The 26,529-nt window shown below is 52.4% G+C and overlaps 1 protein-coding gene across 1 annotated transcript in view; it reads right to left on the reverse strand.

Moving 5' to 3' along the window:
* The window catches only part of LOC144770719 (lens fiber membrane intrinsic protein-like), a 177,575-nt gene that overhangs the window by 97,567 nt on the left and 53,479 nt on the right, over window positions 1-26,529 (reverse strand). The window contains exon 2 of the mRNA XM_078655451.1: window positions 3,360-3,575. Coding sequence (XP_078511577.1) covers window positions 3,360-3,534 — 175 coding nt within the window. The 5' untranslated portion in view covers window positions 3,535-3,575. The remainder of the gene's footprint in view (window positions 1-3,359; window positions 3,576-26,529) is intronic.

Consider the following 26,529-nt stretch of genomic DNA (forward strand, 5'->3'; position numbering starts at 1 on the left):
GGATAATCTGCAATGAATTAATCCCGTTGATTGTTCTTTTATATCTTGAGACCCTTGGGAGATTAGGAGATCATTATAGATTCCTTGTACCTTGTCTTGGAAGAATGTGGCAAGTTTGTTGAACAGAGCTTGGTCAGGCTTGAAGGAGATTGACGCATCCCTCGAGTGCGTGAAGAAACCTAGGGCATCGCTCTACGGAAGCTACACATCTTAGCCTAGTATGTCGCCAGCAGGACCAATGCAACGTCATCACTGTGTAGAGAAGAATTGATATATCTTCGACCTATGGGGTTGACATCGATGAATCTCAGAACGCACCTGGCTGTTGCAATGTTGCAACCAGGAAAGGCACCTAGTTCACTGGGGCTTCAGTGGGTCCTGTAGTCAGCTGGTGCACCATTGCAGTCAGCTTGAATTTTGACTTTGCTCTTGTCCAGCACAACCTCAAGTAACCCTAAAAATGCTATTAGCTTCTAATTGCTATTTTTCACTTATTCTTTTCAAATTCATATCTTGACTTTAAATTGTTGGATTTTTTTCGTTCTGGTCTTGTTTTTTTACAGAATATAATAGTCCCTTTTTCTAAACCTGTGTGGAGTCTTTTTGTGGTGTTTTGATTATGTTACTGTCTGTGTTTGTGTGTGTGTGTGTGTGTGTGTGTGAGAGAGTTGCAAAAATACTTTACACATTGCGTAGCTATCAGAGGGTGAGCATAGGTAATCTTCAAGTGTGTCTCTGACTTTTATACAGGGTGCATAGTCTAACCATAAGAAGCCCAATTTCTAACAGGACTTCATGATGCATTTTGTATGGAACCGTGGGAGAGCCCAAGAAATGTGTAAATCTATGAACAAAATGATCAAGAGCTAACTGTGTAAGAAGTCATCACATATGAACTTATACTTTAATGTATTGGAAATAGACTGCACAGAAAATAACAAAATGGAAGATTATGAACTGCATACAAAAGTCATATGGATAAACAGGAATTTATTTGTATTTCACCATCAACAGATATTCTGGAAAGAGTGCCAGAAAATTGCTTTTAACAAATGTTCTGCTACGTGTGCATAGATACATATAGTTTCAAAAAAGAATGAGCCCATGACAATTGGAAAATTACTATTGGTTGGGATGGGTATTGTACATTGATCTAGATTCAAAACTACCAAGGATTAGCCTGCGAGAATTTGACCTGAAATGCTTTGTCATTACAGTCTATATACTTAGGTCCAGATTTATCAAACTTTCATGCAACACAGCAAGGTACCTTGTTGTGCTGCACTACATGAAAGGGAGAGGGCAGGAATGTGCCATACTTAACATTATATGGTGCATTACTGTCCTCTCCTTGCTCTGGCGCACAATGTGATGCCTTGCACCAACACAGGCACCCTTGTGCCGTAATGCTAGGGTGCCTACGTTGTAGGCAAGATTGCTTTTGTGCAGGAAGACACTCCTTCTGGCACTAAAACACTCATCTGAGGCTTTTTCCTCTTTCTATGTGATCTGCAGAATTCAGCACACATAGAAAGAGGAAAAAACTAGGGGTTAGCGAAATATTATGTTCTGCCGGAAAAAATAGGCAGCATTTTGGTGACTCCGCATTACTCTGTAGACAAATTATGCCAATCGCCACATAGTGGAATTTTTTTTTTCACATGGTCGATAAAGCAGTAAGTTGGAGAGAACAAAAGAGATTTCGCATCCTCCTTGCATGATTTTTGGTTGCTATGAGGCCATCCAGTGTGATTTTTCCAGTGCAGGCTATTATGGGCAGTAGTGCCCGTTCGCGGTCAGAAGGCTGCTGCTCAAGTAGATAATCTAGTGGAGCAACATCAATATCAAGTTGAGTAGCTGCGCCTGCTAGCGTGCCTTGTGGTGCCAACCATGATGATTTTCTAGAGCAGAACACTCTCTTGGAGCTAAATCACTTAGCTAGCAGCACAAAGTGCCTATTTCCTTCCACTGGCAGAACTCTGTTGAATCTTGCAGGGTATTTTGTAATTCAGCAGAATTCCATGGAGTCAAATTCTGTGAGTTTTGCACACTCCTATACAAAACGAGGAGAAATTAATATATTTCGTAGCATTTTGAACCTTCCCAGGTTTACCACTGATGTTAAATCTGGAAATGCTCCACAATCCATGGGTGTATGCGTGGGAACATCCACGCTCCATCCATGAAACACCTCCCTGGCATAGAGCAACACAAGTCAGTGATTTGCATTGCCTTGCATTACTCCAGATTAACCAAGCACCCCAGGTCCACCAAGGTGAACGTGCGTGGCTTGGTAAATCTGACTTTAGTGGTTCATTGCTCTTGAGTTACCTTGTGTGACACAAAGGCAAAGCAGCACTGTGATAAATCACCACACACTGTATGCACTACTATCCCTTATCTCCTCCTTATCCTATTAGACTATATTTTCTAATCACTGTCTAAAAGTAATTCTCAATCAAAAAAATCTTGAAATTAAAACATTGCATACAAATTGGATAACTAATTAAGCTTAATATTTGATGTGAATATAATTGGAAGAAGACACTTGGGGCCAGATGTAGGTAATTTTAATTTACCACCTCTTAAATACCGATTCATACCGAATCGGTATTTAAGAGGTGGTAAAATAGAGGGGGGGAGATGTAGGTATTTCTGATTCGGTAAATACCGAATCGTTAAGATTCGGTATTTACCGAATCTGTAAATACCGAGTCGGTATTGCCCATTGAATCCTATGGGCCTTGCAGCCCATAGGAATCAATGGGCAATACCGATTCTGTAATTACAGAATCGGTAAATACCGATTTTAGCAAGGGTGCAGGGGGTGTCACTTTGACACCCTCTGGCACCCCAAAAATAGGCATGTGCGCCATGTGGCACACAGACATGCCCTAAGGGCATGTCTGTGTGTCACATGGCACAGGTGTGCATGCACACATGTGCATGCACACCTGGATTCGGTATTTTACCACCCAATTGGATTGGGTGGTAAAATACCGACTCTTAAGGGCCTGTGGCACTCTTAAGAGTGCCACCTACATATGGATTTACAGAATCGGTATATTTACCGATTCGGTAAAATACCGAAGTGGTAAATTTACCGAATCGGTAAATATACCGATTCTGTAAATATCAGGCCCCCTATATGTCAAATCCCAAATACCGGTCGGTAACGGACGAAATCGGCCGTTACCGACAGGTATTTGGCGACCTACATCTGGCCCTTGCTCTGGTAAAGTAATGATTTGGTTGGATTTCAATTCTAATCTTTTCTGGTGAATAATCCATCAGTATCTCTGCCCACCCCTGAAAATGTGTTAGATCTCTGATTATACTCGGTACAAGTTGTGACTCACCCGAAACACTAGAGATGGAGTTACAAAAGGATTCTGAAAATGCATCAAAACAAGCGACCCAAAGACCAAAATAAAATTTTCGAGTGACGGCCCAATGATTCGTCGCTATGGAGACGATGAGAGCAATGGTGCTGATGAGGCTGAGGAGTAACCCGGACACTTTCAGAGCAATCATCGTCAAGGGATGAAGTTCACTGTGTTTTCTTCACTGGGCATCTGTAAAAAAGATATGGGTTATTAAAGACATGTAGAGCTTATGGTGCCCTACATAACTTATTATTATCAGATACTCTACTTTTTACCAAAATAATGTATTAATGGTGTTGATCTGATTTGAAATTAGTAATCATAGTGAATAAATAGTGTCTTTCCATGACAACTCATATCTCTTTGGTGCTCTCACAATGGTATAGTGAGAACCGTATATTTACAAGCAATGACAAAGCCGCTGGTTTGACTTTTGTGCAGCGCATGCGCACATTTATACAGCCACACAACATGTACCGATTGGCGAAGATGACACATGCAAATATGCGGAGCTACATACTTACTTATATTCATGTACGCACATATAACACAAGAAATGTATTATGCTACGTTATTCTGGGTGTTGTGTGTTACATGCGGATCTAATGTCTACTCAAATGAGTGACTATTACAAGAGTTTGGAAAGGAGGGAACAAGAGAGGGAGTGAGGAAGGGCCCTTGTGAGTGAAATAGCTTCGAACTATAGTCATAAGCCAGCCCTATTTTTTTTTCTTTAAACACATTTTTATTGGGGGGTTTTCAGGTTATCTAGTACATTTGCAGTTGTGCAGCTCTTGCGCAACTGTTTTTTACGTATGTATGTATGTATGTATTGCGATTTATATAGCGCACGTATCACCCGAAGGCATCAAGGCGCTTGCCTTGGGAACCCGTCCTGGTATTCCCCTGTGAGATAACCCCAGCAGGGTATCCACAAGGTGAAAGACAGGCATCCCGCCGCGAGGGGCCGTAGTGAAGATTAAGCAAGCTATTGCCCAGAGTCGCAGAGTGTGAACCCGTGAGTCGAGTAGGCACCGGAACGAGAATTATCGAGTCCGTGGATTTTTTTTTTGATTTTTTTTTAGCCCAAGACCCGCCGAGGCGGGGAATTGAACCCTGGTCCAGGACCGATCTCAGCTTCCGGGTCTGCCGCCTCTAAACCCTGAGCCACACTTCTCCACTCCGTTCAACAACAATTTCTGTTTAAATGATTTTGCTGTTGCAATGAAGATATAGCAAATTTCTATTATCCGACTCGGTGTCAACATTCGGACTCGTCAGTTTTTCAACTCAAACAGAATCCCCAACTCCAACCTCCGTCTCCCTCCACCTCTCGGATGCTGCCTGTCCTATTGCCTGATCCGTTTATGAACCTTTCTTGCTTCCTGGGTCTTCGGATGTGTCTGTCGGGAGGGGGGCTTCTGTTAATCGTAATAATCTTAGGTATTGAGGGCAGGTACGTTCAGTGAATTCTTGCAAGGGAAGTGTAAGGAATGGATGCCATATTTCCCGGAAAGTGTCTCCCTCCGACTTTGCAGCTGATGAAAGGAGTTCCATACCCAATAGACCCCAGATCTGGTGTAGCCAGTTAAACCTAGTCTGAATTCTATCGAAGCCCTAGTATAGCTTGCTGTGCTTCTCAAAGTGCTAGGGTTATCTGCCTGCCTCTTCGTGACTTGAGCGGGTAGGTGAGTGGATTGGGAAGGCATAGGATAATGTAAGAAGGGAATCTCAGAAGCTGGCTAGAGAAATGTGTGTCTATTTCTGTTAGAATTCCCTCCCAGAAGTGTGCCAATTTCAGGTAGTCCCAAAGTATGTGTGCCCTCCTCTGTGAGACATCTCCAACACTTGCTATCCAGTGCGGTGTCTATCTTATGTAAATGAGTTGAGGTTAGATACAAATAAGAAACTATTTTCACTGCTGTTTCGGTGCTTGAAGTGTTGGGGGCTGGTCATCGAACTTTGTAATTAATGTCTCTCCACTCCTTCTGGGTCAATTCTCTACCCAGCTCCGACTCCCAGCATTGTTCAGCTGCCGATTTTGTCCACACCTCTGGACCCATTAAAATTGTGTAGAAATCCAAGACTAATCGCTTAACTGAGGTTCTACTAAGAAGCCATTTCTCTAAGATGATTAGATGTCTTTGTGCTGCTTCTCTAATTCCTTGATTCATAGCCCAATGTCTAATTTGTGTGCAGTGAAATCTGTCTTCCTCTGGGAGTATGCTCTCTGCTCTCAGGGAACTGAATGGGATGGGACCATCTACATCAAATGGATGGCCTATCGATCTGCACTCAGGTTTCTGCCCGGCCTCAAATTCCCTGTGCTTCAGTCCAGCTGTGAAAGCCGGGTTCTCCACAATAGGGGTCAGGGGAGACGGATACGATGTAAGGCCCTTCTTCATCCCTACTGAGTCCCAAACCTTGAGAGTAGGGGCAGTGAGAGCTGAGAGATAGAGGCTTGGGGCATGACTAGTCTTGTATAAGAAGGGTGTTATGATAAAATCCAATACATCAAAGTATATCCTAAAGTTGGTTTATTCTTAGAGAAAGATCCTAAACATCTTCTTGCCAGACACAGCTGGACCAACTGATAATAATGCCACAGCGGTGACATCACATTAGAATCTCTGAAGCATCATAGAGATGAACCATTCCAAGCAATAACACATATGTACAATACAAACAGCATTGAATGGAAATATAACACATCTCCCCCCTTTATAATAAAACAAAAAAATATAAAAAAACAAGAAACAAATATCTAAAATAACTAAATCTCATAAACGAATAAAATCAAGAAACATAATCACTCAGATACACAGGTAACCTTCTTTCACCAGCACCCCTCAAAACACGTGAACCATCCGACCCATGTCCCTCCCTTGCAGGCGTACCTTGTTCATCAGATCTATTAGTATCTCCAAAGGAGGGAGGATCAACCTCCAGTTCCTTTCCAAATTCTACATCCTTCATCAACATCCAAGGAGAACATTGCTCCTTATCATACCTACCTTCCAAATTTTCTACGTGTCTGCGATCACCCCTTTGATATAATGCAACTCGCCTTAAATTCCAAACTTGACCATTTGTCAATCTCACCCTATTGCTGCCCACAGTTTTCACCTTAAAAGGTCCTCTAAACTTGTTGACAAAATTATTATGTCCACCAGGGTTCACTTTTACTAAGTCACCCACCTTAATGTACCGTTTGTCATACACATTTAACCACCCAGATTGTGATTCAGCCCCTCTTGGTTTCTCACGCTTCCATGAAGGAAGTAACTTCGTGTCAGCCTCCCTTCCCCGCATCATTCCTGTTAGACGGGGACCTGGAGGGTCGGCCGCGCACAGTGATCGCACAGACAGGTAACTTCCCCCCCACAGATGGACACCACACAAAGTTCAGGGTAACACCTTTTATAGGCACTTCTGGGAGTAGAGTGGTACGATACAAGGCAATCAGGACACGATGATCCTCTCAATTCTAGTCTCTAGTAGGGGAAGGGGGTAGCGGGACAGTCTGGGTACCCACGGGTACGGGGGTGTAACGGTGATGGCTCACAATCCTCGAGCTCGGTGTTCGGAGGGGTTAGACCGCGGCAGCGCCGGCAGGTCCCGAAGAGGTCGTAGGTGGCAACGGGCCGCAGCAGCGCCAGCAGGTCCCAACGAGGATGAAGGTTACAACGGGCCGCGGCAGCGCCAGCAGGTCCCACGAGAATGCAGGTTGCAACGGGCCGCGGCAGCGCCAGCAGGTCCCCCGAGGATGAAGGTTACAACGGGCCGCGGTAGCGCCAGCAGGTCCCACGAGGATGAAGGTTACAACGGGCCGCGGCAGCGCCAGCAGGTCCCAACGAGGATGAAGGTTGCAGAGGGCCGCGGCAGCGCCAGCAGGCAGGACAATAGTTCACAAGGCAGGGCTGTGGCAGCGCCAGCAGTCCGTCAAGGATGAGTTCGTCGCGGTGTCTCTCGACTCCAGGATACAACTGCCTTCCTGTCCTGGGGCCGCCTCAGTTATAGGTCTGGCGCCCTTTGATGTCCGGACCCTCGCTCTTGGAGGTCGGGAGGTCTGGGATGAGGGAGTCCAGACACCCAGCAGGGGGGTGGAGCCAGCGCCCGGGGAGGCTGGGGGTGCTCGGCACCTGGCGGGGGAGAGCCATCGACACTTCGTACTCCCATTGACCTGCCAAGTGGGCCGTTCACCTCCTGGGTGGAGGGTGGTGCCGGGATGTCGGGGCCTGGCCAGGCCCAGGGTTGGGGTCGGGCTGAGGCCGCACGGCCGCGTGGTGCCGTGTCCAAGATGGCGGCTGGGCCGGGCAATGGTGCTGACGGTGGCCCGGGCCCTGTCCTGCGGGGAGGGAGCGAGCCCTTCATGTGGCCTGTCCAACATGCGTCCCCCCCAGCTGAAGGCGGGGAGAGTCACCCATCTTCTTGGGGACTTTCCTCGTCGAGGCGGAAATTCTAGTCTCTAGTAGGGGAAGGGGGTAGCGGGACAGTCTGGGTACCCACGGGTACGGGGGTGTAACGGTGATGGCTCACAATCCTCGAGCTCGGTGTTCGGAGGGGTCAGACCGCGGCAGCGCCGGCAGGTCCCGAAGAGGTCGTAGGTGGCAACGGGCCGCAGCAGCGCCAGCAGGTCCCAACGAGGATGAAGGTTACAACGGGCCGCGGCAGCGCCAGCAGGTCCCACGAGAATGCAGGTTGCAACGGGCCGCGGCAGCGCCAGCAGGTCCCCCGAGGATGAAGGTTACAACGGGCCGCGGTAGCGCCAGCAGGTCCCACGAGGATGAAGGTTACAACGGGCCGCGGCAGCGCCAGCAGGTCCCAACGAGGATGAAGGTTGCAGAGGGCCGCGGCAGCGCCAGCAGGCAGGACAATAGTTCACAAGGCAGGGCTGTGGCAGCGCCAGCAGACCGTCAAGGATGAGTTCGTCGCGGTGTCTCTCGACTCCAGGATACAACTGCCTTCCTGTCCTGGGGCCGCCTCAGTTATAGGTCTGGCGCCCTTTGATGTCCGGACCCTCGCTCTTGGAGGTCGGGAGGTCTGGGATGAGGGAGTCCAGACACCCAGCAGGGGGGTGGAGCCAGCACCCGGGGAGGCTGGGGGTGCTCGGCACCTGGCGGGGGAGAGCCATCGACACTTCGTACTCCCATTGACCTGCCAAGTGGGCCGTTCACCTCCTGGGTGGAGGGTGGTGCCGGGATGTCGGGGCCTGGCCAGGCCCAGGGTTGGGGTCGGGCTGAGGCCGCACGGCCGCGTGGTGCCGTGTCCAAGATGGCGGCTGGGCCGGGCAATGGTGCTGACGGTGGCCCGGGCCCTGTCCTGCGGGGAGGGAGCGAGCCCTTCATGTGGCCTGTCCAACATGCGTCCCCCCCAGCTGAAGGCGGGGAGAGTCACCCATCTTCTTGGGGACTTTCCTCGTCGAGGCGGAAAAAGCGGGACAGGCCATCCGCGTTGGCGTGGTCTTGGCCGGGTCGATGTTCCACAGTGAAGTCCATCCCCTGCAGGGAGATGGACCAACGTAGTAGTTTCGGGTTTTCCCCCCGCATCTGCATGAGCCATTGCAGGGGTCGATGATCGGTCTGGACCCGGAAGTGGGTGCCGAAGAGATAAGGCCGGAGCTTTTTGAGGGCCCACACCACGGCGAAGGCCTCCCTCTCGATGGTGCTCCAGCGTCGTTCTCGGGCCAGGAGCCGTCTGCTGATGAAAGCCACTGGCTGGTCAAGTCCTTCGGGGTTCAGCTGGGAAAGGACTGCCCCAACGCCATGGTCGGAGGCATCTGTTTGGATGATAAATTCCCGGCTGTAGTCGGGGGCCTGGAGCACCGGGGCGGAGCACATGGCGGCCTTCAGCTTCTCGAAGGCCGCTTGACAGTCTGGGGTCCAGTTGACCTTCTTTGGTTGGTTTTTGGAGGTGAGTTCCGTGAGGGGCCCTACGATGCTGCCATAGTCCCTCACGAACCGTCGGTAGTAGCCTGTGAGTCCCAAGAAGGCGCGGACCTCGGTCTGGGTGATGGGGGACTGCCACGACTGGATGGCAGCGATCTTGAGTTGCAGAGGGGCCACCAGACCGCTTCCCACCTGGTGCCCGAGATAGGTCACGGACCCCTGGCCAATTTGGCATTTGCTGGCCTTGATCGTGAGGCCAGCTCGTTGGAGGGCCTGTAGCACCTCTCGGAGGTGGTGGAGGTGGTCGGACCAGTGGTGGCTGTACACAGCGATATCGTCCAGGTAGGCGGCGCTGAATCCTTCGAGTCCTGCCAGGACCTGGTTTACTAGCCGCTGAAATGTTGCTGGCGCATTCTTCATGCCGAATGGCATGACCTTGAAGTGATAGTGGCCATCAGGGGTAGAGAATGCCGATCGTTCTTGGGCCCGGGGTGTGAGACCGATCTGCCAGTAGCCCGCTGTCAGGTCGAAGATGCTGAGGTAGCGGGCAGCTCCCATGCGGTCGATTAGTTCATCTGCTCGGGGGATGGGGTGTGCGTCTGTTCTGGTGACCGCATTCAAGCCCCTGTAGTCGACGCAGAACCGGAGCTCCGGCGTGGCGCCGGGGGCGGCCGCTTTGGGGACCAGTACCACTGGGCTGGCCCAGGGGCTGTCTGAGGGCTCGATGATCCCGAGTGTGAGCATCTTGGCCACCTCCTCTTGGATGCAGGCCCGTACCCGATCTGGTATGCGGTAGGCCCGATGGCGGATAGGGGGACTGTCTCCAGTGTCCACGTCGTGTAAGCACCAGGGGGTGACCCCTGGGGTGAGGGAGAACAGGGTGGAGAACTGGAGCAGGAGGACTCGGCAGTCTTGGCGCTGTTCCAGGGTGAGGGCCTCCGAGAGTCGGACCCCGTCCACGGAGCCGTCCTTCTCCCGTGACCGTAGGAGGTCAGGAAGGGGTTCGGAGTCCTCCTCGGTTCCATTGTCGGTTGCCATCAGGAGACTGAGTTCGGAGCGTACAAAGTGGGGTTTCAGTCTATTAGCGTGGAGGACCCGGAGAGGGTTTCGGGAAGATTCCATATCGATGAGATAGGTGACAGGGCTCTTGCGCTCGATTACTTTGAAGGGCCCCGTCCATTTGTCTTGCAGGGCGCATGGTTCGGTGGGAGACATTACCCACACTTGTTGGCCGGGTTCAAATTCGATGGAGGATGCATTTTGATCGTACCACCTTTTCATGTCCTCCTGACTGGCCTCCAGGTTTGCTTTTGCCATCTCTCTGAACCTTCTGGTCTGGTTGCGGAGGGTTAGGAGGTACTTGAAAACATCTGGAGGGTTCTTTAGAGGGGGCATTTCCCAGCCTTCTTTGACTAGGCTGAGCGGGCCTCGCACCGGGTGTCCATACAAGAGTTCGAAAGGGCTGAAGCCGAGGGACTTCTGGGGGACTTCTCGGTAGGCAAAGAGAAGGCACGGTAGTAGCACATCCCACTGGCGACGGAGGGGCTCTTCCAACCCCCCAATCATCCCTTTGAGCGTGCGGTTGAACCGCTCAACCAGTCCGTTCCCTTGAGGGTGATAGGGGGTCGTGAGTCGGTAGGTGACCCCACACTGTTGCCAGAGGGACTTCATGTATTTTGAGATAAAGTTCGTACCCCTGTCGCTGACGACTTCCCAGGGGAAGCCCACTCGAGAGAAGATCCCCATCAAGGCTCGACCCACTACTGGGGCTGTTATCGTACGAAGGGGGACCGCCTCAGGATAGCGGGTAGCGTGATCCACCAGGACCAGGATGAAGCGATGTCCCTGTGCTGTTCGGGGGTCCAGGGGCCCCACAATGTCTATTCCCACCCTTTCGAACGGGGTGGTCACCACGGGGAATGGTTGTAGGGGTGCCTTGAGTTTGCGGCCGCTCTTCCCACTGGCCTGGCAGGTCGGGCAGGACCGGCAATGGTTGGATACGTCATTTCTCATTTTGGGCCAAAAAAAGTGAGTCACCAGGCGGTGGTAGGTCTTGTCTTGGCCCAGGTGCCCGGCCAGGGGGACATCATGGGCTAGGTTCAACAGGAAGTCTCTGAAGTGGAGGGGCACCACCAGCACTCGCCCAGCCCCCAGTTCTGCGATTTTCTGCTCGCTGTACAAGAGATCATTGTCCCAATAAACCCAGTGGGCCCCGGTGGTGTCTCCTTGGCTCTGGGCGAGCGCTTGCTGTCGCAATGCCTCGAGGGAGGGGCAGGTCTTTTGCTCCTGCCGGAATTGTTCCTGGGTGGGCCCCCCTTCTTGACGCCACTGAGCCAGGTCGGGAAGCTCGGGGGGCTGTGTGGACCCCTCTGGGGTGGGGTCCGGGTGGTCGGTCTGGAGGAAGTCTTCTTCTGGAGTGATCGAGGGCGGAGGTGCTGCCCATTCTGGTTCTTCTGGTCTAGGGATGGTGCGGGTGGCCATGGACCGGGTGGTTACGCACGCCCAGTCCGGGAGACCCAACATCCCCAGATGCTCTCTTCTTTCCACAGCGGCCCACGGGGAGCTCTCGAGATCGTTCCCCAGGAGGCAGTCTACGGGGGCATCGTCACGGACAGTTACTTTCAGCATGCCGGACACTCCTCCCCATTCGAAGGGGACGTAGGCCATCCGACACAGGCTCTCCGAGTTATCTGCCGATCGGACGGGGCAAAGTACGTTTGGTAGGATTTGTTCTGGGGTCACCAGGTGACAGCGGACGGCCGTCACACTGGCCCCGGTGTCACGCAGGGCCTCGGCCTTGCGCCCATTGATGCTCACCCATTGGCTGTACTTCCGAGTGTTGGCGGGCAGGGGAGTCCGCGGGACCATGTCTCTTCCTCCTAGGCATGCCAGGGTCATGGCGGCGGGTTCCCACTCGAACTGCTCCGACTCATAGGTCTCCGTGTCTTCGGAGACTTGTTCTTCTCCCAGGGCGGCGGCCGCCATCTGGCGGGGCCCGGGGGCCTGGTTCTTCGGGCAGGTCGGGTCACTGGCATAGTGGCCGACTCGCTGGCATCGATGACACGTCACGTTAGCTCAGAACCCCGGGCGCATCGGGGGGTTTCCCCGGCCTGCTGGGGCCGGGGTGGCGTTAGTGGGTGCGGCCGGGGCGGCGTCTCTGCCCCGGCCCGGGCCTCCTCCTCCTCCTCGGGGACGATGGTGACCTGGGTTGGTTCTGTTCTGCTCATTCGGCCCACTCCGGGCCACTCGGGTGCTCTCCCACCGGTCAGCCTCGGTGGCGAGCTGCCGGGGTTCAGTCAATTTACTGTCGAGGAGGTGCTGCCTGAGCTCGACAAAGCAGTTGTTGGAGAGGTGCTCCCACACAATGAGATTGAAGAGTTGTTCGTAAGTGGTTACGTTGTTACCCTTGATCCACCCCTCGAAGGCTCGGCTGAAATAGTTCACGTATTCCAACCACGTCGTACCTGGGATCCTGGTGCAGTTGCGGAACCTCTGGCGGTACATTTCGGGTGTAAGTCCATATCGACTGAGGAGGGCGGCCTTCATGTGGTCATAGGACGTCATTTGATGGTCCGGAAGCTGCAGCAGGGCATCACGACCCTCGTTGACGAATCTCCCCCATAGACCGGCTCCCCAGTCACTTCGAGCGACCCGGTGGGCGGTCATGGCAATCTCATAGGCCTTGAACCACTGCTGTATGTCGTCGTTCCGGTGATATTCTCGGACCACATCCTTGGGGATGTGGACCTTCTGCTCGGTAGGACCCGGGGAGTGCGGTTGCTCGGGCACCCCTAGGTTTTTGTTCAGTTTGCGCATTTCTATCTCCGCTAGTTTGCACTCGTGCTCGTATGCCAGTCTTTTTTCTTCGAGGTCTCTCTGTCTCTGTTTTTCCTCTCGCTCTTCTCTGAGCCGTAAGTGTTCTAAGTTTATTTTTTGTTCCGCCAGTTTCAATTCTCCGTCTAATCTGAGTCGTGCCAAGTCTAACTCGTGTAATCTATTTTTTTCCCGCTCTTGGATCTCTTCATGGGAGGGGCCTGTTCTCCGTTCCTCCGTCCGGGTGGTGTTGACTTCCGGGGCTGCGGGGTCCCGGGGGGTTGCGGTATTTGTCTCTGTCCAGGCCTCTAGGGCGTTTTTGAAGTCTTCTTTGGTGCTTAGCCCGGTGGTAGCAATGCCTAAGTCCATGCAAAATTGTTTGAGCTCTCGGTGGTTGTATTCTTCCAGCTTTTCCATCTGGAACTTCTCCGCCGATCCGCTCTCTTTGGTCGTCATTGTGGTTTTAGTCGTAGGGTGAGTTACTGTCTGTACGGTACGCGTTGGTTCGGATCCCACCGCTGCCACCAATGTTAGACGGGGACCTGGAGGGTCGGCCGAGCACAGTGATCGCACAGACAGGTAACTTCCCCCCCACAGATGGACACCACACAAAGTTCAGGGTAACACCTTTTATAGGCACTTCTGGGAGTAGAGTGGTACGATACAAGGCAATCAGGACACGATGATCCTCTCAATTCTAGTCTCTAGTAGGGGAAGGGGGTAGCGGGACAGTCTGGGTACCCACGGGTACGGGGGTGTAACGGTGATGGCTCACAATCCTCGAGCTCGGTGTTCGGAGGGGTCAGACCGCGGCAGCGCCGGCAGGTCCCGAAGAGGTCGTAGGTGGCAACGGGCCGCGGCAGCGCCAGCAGGTCCCAACGAGGATGAAGGTTACAACGGGCCGCGGCAGCGCCAGCAGGTCCCACGAGAATGCAGGTTGCAACGGGCCGCGGCAGCGCCAGCAGGTCCCCCGAGGATGAAGGTTACAACGGGCCGCGGCAGCGCCAGCAGGTCCCACGAGGATGAAGGTTACAACGGGCCGCGGCAGCGCCAGCAGGTCCCAACGAGGATGAAGGTTGCAGAGGGCCGCGGCAGCGCCAGCAGGCAGGACAATAGTTCACAAGGCAGGGCTGTGGCAGCGCCAGCAGTCCGTCAAGGATGAGTTCGTCGCGGTGTCTCTCGACTCCAGGATACAACTGCCTTCCTGTCCTGGGGCCGCCTCAGTTATAGGTCTGGCGCCCTTTGATGTCCGGACCCTCGCTCTTGGAGGTCGGGAGGTCTGGGATGAGGGAGTCCAGACACCCAGCAGGGGGGTGGAGCCAGCGCCCGGGGAGGCTGGGGGTGCTCGGCACCTGGCGGGGGAGAGCCATCGACACTTCGTACTCCCATTGACCTGCCAAGTGGGCCGTTCACCTCCTGGGTGGAGGGTGGTGCCGGGATGTCGGGGCCTGGCCAGGCCCAGGGTTGGGGTCGGGCTGAGGCCGCACGGCCGCGTGGTGCCGTGTCCAAGATGGCGGCTGGGCCGGGCAATGGTGCTGACGGTGGCCCGGGCCCTGTCCTGCGGGGAGGGAGCGAGCCCTTCATGTGGCCTGTCCAACAATTCCAAATGGGCTTTTACCTATGTCATTATTCACAGTTGTGTGATACGCCCACAGCATTTCACTCACTGACTCAAGTACAGGCAGACTGGAAGCAAAGGCTAATTGCATGGTACCCTTAACCATACGATTAATTCTCTCCTCGAGTCCGTTTCCTTGTGGGTTATATAGGGAACAACAAGCATGCTTTACACCGACAGAATCTAAGAAACACTTCATTTCTCTAGAGGTCAGTTGTGTGCCATTGTCAGTTAACAAAACATCTGGAAATCCTTCCCTCTTAAAAATATCCCACAGGACAGCAATTATAACTTTGGTCGTTACACTGCTCATAAAAGCAACCTCCACCCATTTTGATTTTGCATCCACCAAAACAACAGCAAACCTCTCACTCTTTTTTAAAAATGAAAATGGTCCAACAAAGTCTAGACACACCTTTTCCCAAACCTTGTCAGCAACAGAAACATGCTGGGGCTCTTTGCTTGATCCAATGCCAACCCTTAACTTCTTCTCAGACTCCTTGCATGCCACACACCTCTCTACCCACTCTCTCACCTGCTGCTCCATAGCTGGCCACCAATACAATTTTTTCAACCTCCTTAAAGTCATAATTTGACCCAAATGGCCTTGATGTGCTAAGCCAATCAATCTAGCACGCAAACCCTGTGGCGGTACAAACTTATCATGATGCATTAACACTCCAATATCTGTAACAGATAATTGATCTACAATCTTCAAATAAGGTCGAACACTAATTGGAACAGAACTTTCTCTCCTGATAACACCCTTCATCATCCTGCGGACACCAGTCAAAGTTTCATGCTCTTCCATCTCCTCAATCCAGGTCTCCTTCTGAATGGCACCATCCATACCCTCTATTGCATCATCAATACTTGCAACAACTTCCTCCGTAGAAAGATCCACAACCACAGATTTCTCATCCGGAAGCCCTGACAAGCAGTCAGCGACCTTATTGCGCCAACCTTGGACATACTCCACTTTACAGTCAAATTCTCGCAACTTTACAGCCAGTCTTGCTAATCTACCTGAACAATTGCTTATACCCCCAGGACCCAAAACTTTCAACAACGGTTTATGATCCGTGCGCAACTGTAAATGACTACCCCACAAGAATGCCCTAAAATGACTTGTAGCCCAGGCCGCCACCAATGCCTCTCTCTCTATAACAGAGTAATTACGTTCACACTCAGACAAGAATGAGAAGCAAATGCTACAGTTCTTTCCACGCCCCCACGCACTTGTGCCAAAACAGCACCTATGCCCACGGCACTTGCATCGACAGTAAGAATATTATCCAGTCCGTTCTGAAAAGGAGTCAACACACCTGCATGAACTATTTCCTTTTTAATCAAATCAAACGCAGATTGTTGCATTTTCCCCCAGCTAAACTTCTTACCCTTCCTCAAAAGCTCCCTCAAGGCTTCCGTTTTATGTGAGAAATGTTGCACACATTTTTAATAATATTCCACTAAACCCATGAAGGAACGCAAAGAGTCCCTATCATGAGGCACACTAGCATTCACAATGGCACTGACCAGGTTTTCCTTTGGTCTTATCCCTTCCTCATTAACCAGATGTCCCAAATACTCTACTTCCTTTGTTTTGAATTTGCACTTTTCTCTCTTTAATGTCAAGCCCGCCTTCGCAATTCTATCTAACACCTTTGCAAGAGCCTGATTGTGTTCCTTTTCATTTTTTCCAAACACCAGTATGTCGTCCTGAAATACAACTGCTTTATCCACACCTGCCAAAATTGAATTCATCAAACGCTGGAAAACACTTGCAGCGGAACACAATCCAAACGGGAGTCTGCAAAACTGGAAGGTGCCCTCCACTGTGATAAAGGACGTCAAGGATTTAGATTCAGCACTAAGTTCTACCTGGTGGTATGCACTCCGCATATCCAGTTTACTGAAGACTTTTGCACCATCAAGCAAGAAGATCAACTCATTTATATTAGGTAAAGGGAACCTGTCTGATATTACATTTTCATTCAAACTTCTCAAATCCACACAAAATCTGAGTGAGCCATCCTGTTTGTTCGTGATTATGACCGGACTTAACCATTCAACAGCTTCCACTGGTTCAATGACCTTATCATCCAAAAGCGGTTGAATAATTTCCTTCACCTTTCTTTCCCTTTAGTTTAGGAAAATCTATCTTTCTCCAACCAATGTGTTCCTCCTCTTGTCTGGTCAAGAAGTAAACGTCGCCAAATTTGTTATGATAAAATCCAACACATCAAAGTATATCTTCAAGTTGGTTTATTCTTAGAGAAAGTTCCTAAACATCTTCTTGCCGGACACAGCTGGACTAACTAATAAAAATGCCACAGCGGTGACATCACATTAGAATCTCTGAAGCATCATAGAGATGAACAATTCCAAGCAATAACACATATGTACAATACAAACAGCATTGAATGGAAATATAACAAAGGGGATCTTCCATGTTGAGGGGCTCCCTAATGCCCTATCTATAAACAGGATAAGTGAGAGTGTGGAATTTGCACTCTTGTTTTTGAATTTGAATATGTACACTAACTGATAGAATGTTTCAAACTGTATTGCGTGCTACCTGTGACCAATATCTGCCTTCCATGTATGATCTACTTAAAAGTGAAACAGAAGCAATGGACCGCACTCCGCTAGCCCCTCCTCCGGGTCGCCCCTTGGGATTCTGGTACTTGGTGTAGAAGAGTGGTTCACCCAAGTGGGTGCAAGTAAGTACTTGTAAGACTGATGATCTCTAGACCCGATCCATGTCCAAGGTTTTTGGATGTCGCCCGAGACATGGCTCGGGTTTCGGGATGACTTCCCTCATCAGTAGAGAAATGGTTTAGGGGTGGAAGAGAAGGCCGCCAAACATACGTCAAAGGCCTTGTTGCCCAAACCGGCACGCAGGTGCGTAGTCCAGGAGCCCGTCGGCTCAAGGCTCAAGGGAGCCATTTTGCAGAAACAGAAGCAATGGACCGCACTCCGCTAGCCCCTCCTCCGGGTCGCCCCTTGGGATTCTGGTACTTGGTGTAGAAGAGTGGTTCACCCAAATGGGTGCAAGTAAGTACTTGTAAGACTGATGATCTCTAGACCCGATCCATGTCCCAGGTTTTTGGATGTCGCCCGAGACATGGCTCGGGTTTCGGGATGACTTCCTTCATCAGTAGAGAAATGGTTTAGGGGTGGAAAAGAAGGCCGCCAAACAACCGTCAAAGGCCTTGTTGCCCAAACCGGCACGCAGGTGCGTAGTCCAGGAGCCCGTCGGCTCAAGGCTCAAGGGAGCCATTTTGTAGAAACAGAAGCAATGGACCGCACTCCGCTAGCCCCTCCTCCGGGTCGCCCCTTGGGATTCTGGTACTTGGTGTAGAAGAGTGGTTCACCCAAGTGGGTGCAAGTAAGTACTTGTAAGACTGATGATATCTAGACCCGATCCATGTCCCAGGTTTTTGGATGTCGCCCGAGACATGGCTCGGGTTTCGGGATGACTTCCCTCATCAGTAGAGAAATGGTTTAGGGGTGGAAGAGAAGGCCGCCAAACAACCGTCAAAGGCCTTATTGCCCAAACCGGCACGCAGGTGCGTAGTCCAGGAGCCCGTCGGCTCAAGGCTCAAGGGAGCCATTTTGTAGAAACAGAAGCAATGGACCGCACTCCGCTAGCCCCTCCTCCGGGTCGCCCCTTGGGATTCTGGTACTTGGTGTAGAAGAGTGGTTCACCCAAGTGGGTGCAAGTAAGTACTTGTAAGACTGATGATCTCTAGACCCGATCCATGTCCCAGGTTTTTGGATGTCGCCCGAGACATGGCTTGGGTTTCGGGATGACTTCCCTCATCAGTAGAGAAATGGTTTAGGGGTGGAAGAGAAGGCCGCCAAACAACCGTCAAAGGCCTTGTTGCCCAAACCGGCACGCAGGTGCGTAGTCCAGGAGCCCGTCGGCTCAAGGGAGCCATTTTGTAGAAACAGAAGCAATGGACTGCACTCCGCTAGCCCCTCCTCCGGGTCGCCCCTTGGGATTCTGGTACTTGGTGTAGAAGAGTGGTTCACCCAAGTGGGTGCAAGTAAGTACTTGTAAGACTGATGATCTCTAGACCCGATCCATGTCCCAGGTTTTTGGATGTCGCTCGAGACATGGCTCGGGTTTCGGGATGACTTCCCTCATCAGTAGAGAAATGGTTTAGGGGTGGAAGAGAAGGCCGCCAAACAACCGTCAAAGGCCTTGTTGCCCAAACCGGCACGCAGGTGCGTAGTCCAGGAGCCCGTCGGCTCAAGGCTCAAGGGAGCCATTTTGTAGAAACAGAAGCAATGGACCGCACTCCGCTAGCCCCTCCTCCGGGTCGCCCCTTGGGATTCTGGTACTTGGTGTAGAAGAGTGGTTCACCCAAGTGGGTGCAAGTAAGTACTTGTAAGACTGATGATCTCTAGACCCGATCCATGTCCCAGGTTTTTGGATGTCGCCCGAGACATGGCTCGGGTTTCGGGATGACTTCCCTCATCAGTAGAGAAATGGTTTAGAGGTGGAAGAGAAGGCCGCCAAACAACCGTCAAAGGCCTTGTTGCCCAAACCGGCACGCAGGTGCGTAGTCCAGGAGCCCGTCGGCTCAAGGCTCAAGGGAGCCATTTTGTAGAAACAGAAGCAATGGACCGTACTCCGCTAGCCCCTCCTCCAGGTCGCCCCTTGAGATTCTGGTACTTGGTGTAGAAGAGTGGTTCACCCAAGTGGGTGCAAGTAAGTACTTGTAAGACTGATGATCTCTAGACCCGATCCATGTCCCAGGTTTTTGGATGTCGCCCGAGACATGGCTCGGGTTTCGGGATGACTTCCCTCATCAGTAGAGAAATGGTTTAGGGGTGGAAGAGAAGGCCGCCAAACAACCATCAAAGGCCTTGTTGCCCAAACCGGCACGCAGGTGCGTAGTCCAGGAGCCCGTCGGCTCAAGGCTCAAGGGAGCCATTTTGTAGAAACAGAAGCAATGGACCGCACTCCGCTAGCCCCTCCTCCGGGTCGCCCCTTGGGATTCTGGTACTTGGTGTAGAAGAGGGGTTCACCCAAGTGGGTGCAAGTAAGTACTTGTAAGACTGATGATCTCTAGACCCGATCCATGTCCCAGGTTTTTGGATGTCGCACGAGACATGGCTCGGGTTTCGGGATGACTTCCCTCATCAGTAGAGAAATGGTTTAGGGGTGGAAGAGGAGGCCGCCAAACAACAGTCAAAGGCCTTGTTGCCCAAACCGGCACGCAGGTGCGTAGTCCAGGAGCCCATCGGCTCAAGGCTCAAGGGAGCCATTTAGTAGAAACAGAAGCAATGGACCGCACTCCGCTAGCCCCTCCTCCGGGTCGCCCCTTGGGATTCTGGTACTTGGTGTAGAAGAGTGGTTCACCCAAGTGGGTGCAAGTAAGTACTTGTAAGACTGATGATCTCTAGACCCGATCCATGTCCCAGGTTTTTGGATGTCGCCCGAGACATGGCTCGGGTTTCGGGATGACTTCCCTCATCAGTAGAGAAATGGTTTAGGGGTGGAAGAGAAGGCCGCCAAACAACCGTCAAAGGCCTTGTTGCCCAAACCGGCACGCAGGTGCGTAGTCCAGGAGCCCGTCGGCTCAAGGCTCAAGGGAGCCATTTTGTAGAAACAGAAGCAATGGACCGCACTCCGCTAGCCCCTCCTCCGGGTCGCCCCTTGGGATTCTGGTACTTGGTGTAGAAGAGTGGTTCAACCAAGTGGGTGCAAGTAAGTACTTGTAAGACTGATGATCTCTAGACCCGATCCATGTCCCAGGTTTTTGGATGTCGCCCGAGACATGGCTCGGGTTTCGGGATGACTTCCCTCATCAGTAAAGAAATGGTTTAGGGGTGGAAGAGAAGGCCGCCAAACAACCGTCAAAGGCCTTGTTGCCCAAACCGGCACGCAGGTGCGTAGTCCAGGAGCCCGTCGGCTCAAGGCTCAAGGGAGCCATTTTGTAAAAACAGAAGCAATGGACCGCACTCCGCTAGCCCCTCCTCCGGGTCGCCCCTTGGGATTCTGGTACTTGGTGTAGAAGAGTGGTTCACCCAAGTGGGTGCAAGTAAGTACTTGTAAGACTGATGATCTCTAGACCCGATCCATGTCCCAGGTTTTTGGATGTCGCCCGAGACATGGCTTGGGTTTCGGGATGACTTCCCTCATCAGTAGAGAAATGGTTTAGGGGTGGAAGAGAAGGCCGCCAAACAACCGTCAAAGGCCTTGTTGCCCAAACCGGCACGCAGGTGCGTAGTCCAGGAGCCCGTCGGCTCAAGGGAGCCATTTTGTAGAAACAGAAGCAATGGACTGCACTCCGCTAGCCCCTCCTCCGGGTCGCCCCTTGGGATTCTGGTACTTGGTGTAGAAGAGTGGTTCACCCAAGTGGGTGCAAGTAAGTACTTGTAAGACTGATGATCTCTAGACCCGATCCATGTCCCAGGTTTTTGGATGTCGCTCGAGACATGGCTCGGGTTTCGGGATGACTTCCCTCATCAGTAGAGAAATGGTTTAGGGGTGGAAGAGAAGGCCGCCAAACAACCGTCAAAGGCCTTGTTGCCCAAACCGGCACGCAGGTGCGTAGTCCAGGAGCCCGTCGGCTCAAGGCTCAAGGGAGCCATTTTGTAGAAACAGAAGCAATGGACCGCACTCCGCTAGCCCCTCCTCCGGGTCGCCCCTTGGGATTCTGGTACTTGGTGTAGAAGAGTGGTTCACCCAAGTGGGTGCAAGTAAGTACTTGTAAGACTGATGATCTCTAGACCCGATCCATGTCCCAGGTTTTTGGATGTCGCCCGAGACATGGCTCGGGTTTCGGGATGACTTCCCTCATCAGTAGAGAAATGGTTTAGAGGTGGAAGAGAAGGCCGCCAAACAACCGTCAAAGGCCTTGTTGCCCAAACCGGCACGCAGGTGCGTAGTCCAGGAGCCCGTCGGCTCAAGGCTCAAGGGAGCCATTTTGTAGAAACAGAAGCAATGGACCGTACTCCGCTAGCCCCTCCTCCAGGTCGCCCCTTGAGATTCTGGTACTTGGTGTAGAAGAGTGGTTCACCCAAGTGGGTGCAAGTAAGTACTTGTAAGACTGATGATCTCTAGACCCGATCCATGTCCCAGGTTTTTGGATGTCGCCCGAGACATGGCTCGGGTTTCGGGATGACTTCCCTCATCAGTAGAGAAATGGTTTAGGGGTGGAAGAGAAGGCCGCCAAACAACCATCAAAGGCCTTGTTGCCCAAACCGGCACGCAGGTGCGTAGTCCAGGAGCCCGTCGGCTCAAGGCTCAAGGGAGCCATTTTGTAGAAACAGAAGCAATGGACCGCACTCCGCTAGCCCCTCCTCCGGGTCGCCCCTTGGGATTCTGGTACTTGGTGTAGAAGAGGGGTTCACCCAAGTGGGTGCAAGTAAGTACTTGTAAGACTGATGATCTCTAGACCCGATCCATGTCCCAGGTTTTTGGATGTCGCACGAGACATGGCTCGGGTTTCGGGATGACTTCCCTCATCAGTAGAGAAATGGTTTAGGGGTGGAAGAGGAGGCCGCCAAACAACAGTCAAAGGCCTTGTTGCCCAAACCGGCACGCAGGTGCGTAGTCCAGGAGCCCATCGGCTCAAGGCTCAAGGGAGCCATTTAGTAGAAACAGAAGCAATGGACCGCACTCCGCTAGCCCCTCCTCCGGGTCGCCCCTTGGGATTCTGGTACTTGGTGTAGAAGAGTGGTTCACCCAAGTGGGTGCAAGTAAGTACTTGTAAGACTGATGATCTCTAGACCCGATCCATGTCCCAGGTTTTTGGATGTCGCCCGAGACATGGCTCGGGTTTCGGGATGACTTCCCTCATCAGTAGAGAAATGGTTTAGGGGTGGAAGAGAAGGCCGCCAAACAACCGTCAAAGGCCTTGTTGCCCAAACCGGCACGCAGGTGCGTAGTCCAGGAGCCCGTCGGCTCAAGGCTCAAGGGAGCCATTTTGTAGAAACAGAAGCAATGGACCGCACTCCGCTAGCCCCTCCTCCGGGTCGCCCCTTGGGATTCTGGTACTTGGTGTAGAAGAGTGGTTCAACCAAGTGGGTGCAAGTAAGTACTTGTAAGACTGATGATCTCTAGACCCGATCCATGTCCCAGGTTTTTGGATGTCGCCCGAGACATGGCTCGGGTTTCGGGATGACTTCCCTCATCAGTAGAGAAATGGTTTAGGGGTGGAAGAGAAGGCCGCCAAACAACCGTCAAAGGCCTTGTTGCCCAAACCGGCACGCAGGTGCGTAGTCCAGGAGCCCGTCGGCTCAAGGCTCAAGGGAGCCATTTTGTAAAAACAGAAGCAATGGACCGCACTCCGCTAGCCCCTCCTCCGGGTCGCCCCTTGGGATTCTGGTACTTGGTGTAGAAGAGTGGTTCACCCAAGTGGGTGCAAGTAAGTACTTGTAAGACTGATGATCTCTAGACCCGATCCATGTCCCAGGTTTTTGGATGTCGCCCGAGACATGGCTCGGGTTTCGGGATGACTTCCCTCATCAGTAGAGAAATGGTTTAGGGGTGGAAGAGAAGGCCGCCAAACAACCGTCAAAGGCCTTGTTGCCCCAAAAACCCGGGACATGGATCGGGTCTAGAGATCATCAGTCTTACAAGTACTTACTTGCACCCACTTGGGTGAACCACTCTTCTACACCAAGTACCAGAATCCCAAGGGGCGACCCGGAGGAGGGGCTAGCGGAGTGCGGTCCATTGCTTCTGTTTCTACAAAATGGCTCGTCGGCTCAAGGCTCAAGGGAGCCATTTTGTAGAAACAGAAGCAATGGACCGCACTCTGCTAGCCCCTCCTCCGGGTCGCCCCTTGGGATTCTGGTACTTGGTGTAGAAGAGTGGTTCACCCAAGTGGGTGCAAGTAAGTACTTGTAAGACTGATGATCTCTAGACCCGATCCATGTCCCAGGTTTTTGGATGTCGCCCGAGACATGGCTCGGGTTTCGGGATGACTTCCCTCATCAGTAGAGAAATGGTTTAGGGGTGGAAGAGAAGGCCGCCAAACAACCGTCAAAGGCCTTGTTGCCCAAACCGGCACGCAGGTGCGTAGTCCAGGAGCCCGTCGGCTCAAGGCTCAAGGGAGCCATTTTGTAGAAACAGAAGCAATGGACCGCACTCCGCTAGCCCCTCCTCCGGGTCGCCCCTTGGGATTCTGGTACTTGGTGTAGAAGAGTGGTTCACCCAAGTGGATGCAAGTAAGTACTTGTAAGACTGATGATCTCTAGACCCGATCCATGTCCCAGGTTTTTGGATGTCGCCCGAGACATGGCTCGGGTTTCGGGATGACTTCCCTCATCAGTAGAGAAATGGTTTAGGGGTGGAAGAGAAGGCCGCCAAACAACCGTCAAAGACCTTGTTGCCCAAACCGGCACGCAGGTGCGTAGTCCAGGAGCCCGTCGGCTCAAGGCTCAAGGGAGCCATTTTGTAGAAACAGAAGCAATGGACCGCACTCCGCTAGCCCCTCCTCCGGTTCGCCCCTTGGGATTCTGGTACTTGGTGTAGAAGAGTGGTTCACCCAAGTGGGTGCAAGTAAGTACTTGTAAGACTGATGATCTCTAGACCCGATCCATGTCCCAGGTTTTTGGATGTCGCCCGAGACATGGCTCGGGTTTCGGGATGACTTCCCTCATCAGTAGAGAAATGGTTTAGGGGTGGAAGAGGAGGCCGCCAAACAGCCGTCAAAGGCCTTGTTGCCCAAACCGGCACGCAGGTGCGTAGTCCAGGAGCCCGTCGGCTCAAGGCTCAAGGGAGCCATTTAGTAGAAACAGAAGCAATGGACCGCACTCCGCTAGCCCCTCCTCCGGGTCGCCCCTTGGGATTCTGGTACTTGGTGTAGAAGAGTGATTCACCCAAGTGGGTGCAAGTAAGTACTTGTAAGACTGATGATCTCTAGACCCGATCCATGTCCCAGGTTTTTGGATGTCGCCCGAGACATGGCTCGGGTTTAAGGGATGACTTCCCTCATCAGTAGAGAAATGTTTTATGGGTGGAAGAGAAGGCCGCGAAACAACCGTCAAAGGCCTTGTTGCCCAAACCGGCACGCAGGTGCGTAGTCCAGGAGCCCGTCGGCTCAAGGCTCAAGGGAGCCATTTTGTAGAAACAGAAGCAATGGACCGCACTCCGCTAGCCCCTCCTCCGGGTCACCCCTTGGGATTCTGGTACTTGGCGTAGAAGAGTGGTTCACCCAAGTGGGTGCAAGTAAGTACTTGTAAGACTGATGATCTCTAGACCCGATCCATGTCCCAGGTTTTTGGATGTCGCCCGAGACATGGCTCGGCTTTCGGGATGACTTCCCTCATCAGTAGAGAAATGGTTTAGGGGTGGAAGAGAAGGCCGCCAAACAACCGTCAAAGGCCTTGTTGCCCAAACCGGCACGCAGGTGCGTAGTCCAGGTGCCCGTCGGCTCAAGGCTCAAGGGAGCCATTTTGTAGAAACAGAAGCAATGGACCGCACTCCGCTGGCCCCTCCTCCGGGTCGCCCCTTGGGATTCTGGTACTTGGTGTAGAAGAGTGGTTCACCCAAGTGGGTGCAAGTAAGTACTTGTAAGACTGATGATCTCTAGACCCGATCCATGTCCCAGGTTTTTGGATGTCGCCCGAGACATGGCTCGGGTTTCGGGATGACTTCCCTCATCAGTAGAGAAATGGTTTAGGGGTGGAAGAGAAGGCCGCCAAACAACCGTCAAAGGCCTTGTTGCCCAAACCGGCACGCAGGTGCGTAGTCCAGGAGCCCGTCGGCTCAAGGCTCAAGGGAGCCATTTTGTAGAAACAGAAGCAATGGACCGCACTCCGCTAGCCCCTCCTCCGGGTCGCCCCTTGGGATTCTGGTACTTGGTGTAGAAGAGTGGTTCACCCAAGTGGGTGCAAGTAAGTACTTGTAAGACTGATGATCTCTAGACCCGATCCATGTCCCAGGTTTTTGGATGTCGCCCGAGACATGGCTCGGGTTTCGGGATGACTTCCCTCATCAGTAGAGAAATGGTTTAGGGGTGGAAGAGAAGGCCGCCAAACAACCGTCAAAGGCCTTGTTGCCCAAACCGGCACGCAGGTGCGTAGTCCAGGAGCCCGTCGGCTCAAGGCTCAAGGGAGCCATTTTGTAGAAACAGAAGCAATGGACCGCACTCCGCTAGCCCCTCCTCCGGTTCGCCCCTTGGGATTCTGGTACTTGGTGTAGAAGAGTGGTTCACCCAAGTGGGTGCAAGTAAGTACTTGTAAGACTGATGATCTCTAGACCCGATCCATGTCCCAGGTTTTTGGATGTCGCCCGAGACATGGCTCGGGTTTCGGGATGACTTCCCTCATCAGTAGAGAAATGGTTTAGGGGTGGAAGAGAAGGCCGCCAAACAACCGTCAAAGGCCTTGTTGCCCAAACCGGCACGCAGGTGCGTAGTCCAGGAGCCCTTCGGCTCAAGGCTCAAGGGAGCCATTTTGTAGAAACAGAAGCAATGGACCGCACTCCGCTAGCCCCTCCTCCGGGTCGCCCCTTGGGATTCTGGTACTTGGTGTAGAAGAGTGGTTCACCCAAGTGGGTGCAAGTAAGTACTTGTAAGACTGATGATCTCTAGACCCGATCCATGTCCCAGGTTTTTGGATGTCGCCCGAGACATGGCTCGGGTTTCGGGATGACTTCCCTCATCAGTAGAGAAATGGTTTAGGGGTGGAAGAGAAGGCCGCCAAACAACCGTCAAAGGCCTTGTTGCCCAAACCGGCACGCAGGTGCGTAGTCCAGGAGCCCGTCGGCTCAAGGCTCAAGGGAGCCATTTTGTAGAAACAGAAGCAATGGACCGCACTCCGCTAGCCCCTCCTCCGGTTCGCCCCTTGGGATTCT

The sequence above is a fragment of the Lissotriton helveticus genome, chromosome 7 (assembly GCF_964261635.1).
Source record: "Lissotriton helveticus chromosome 7, aLisHel1.1, whole genome shotgun sequence".
Classification (NCBI taxonomy): Eukaryota; Metazoa; Chordata; class Amphibia; order Caudata; family Salamandridae; genus Lissotriton; species Lissotriton helveticus.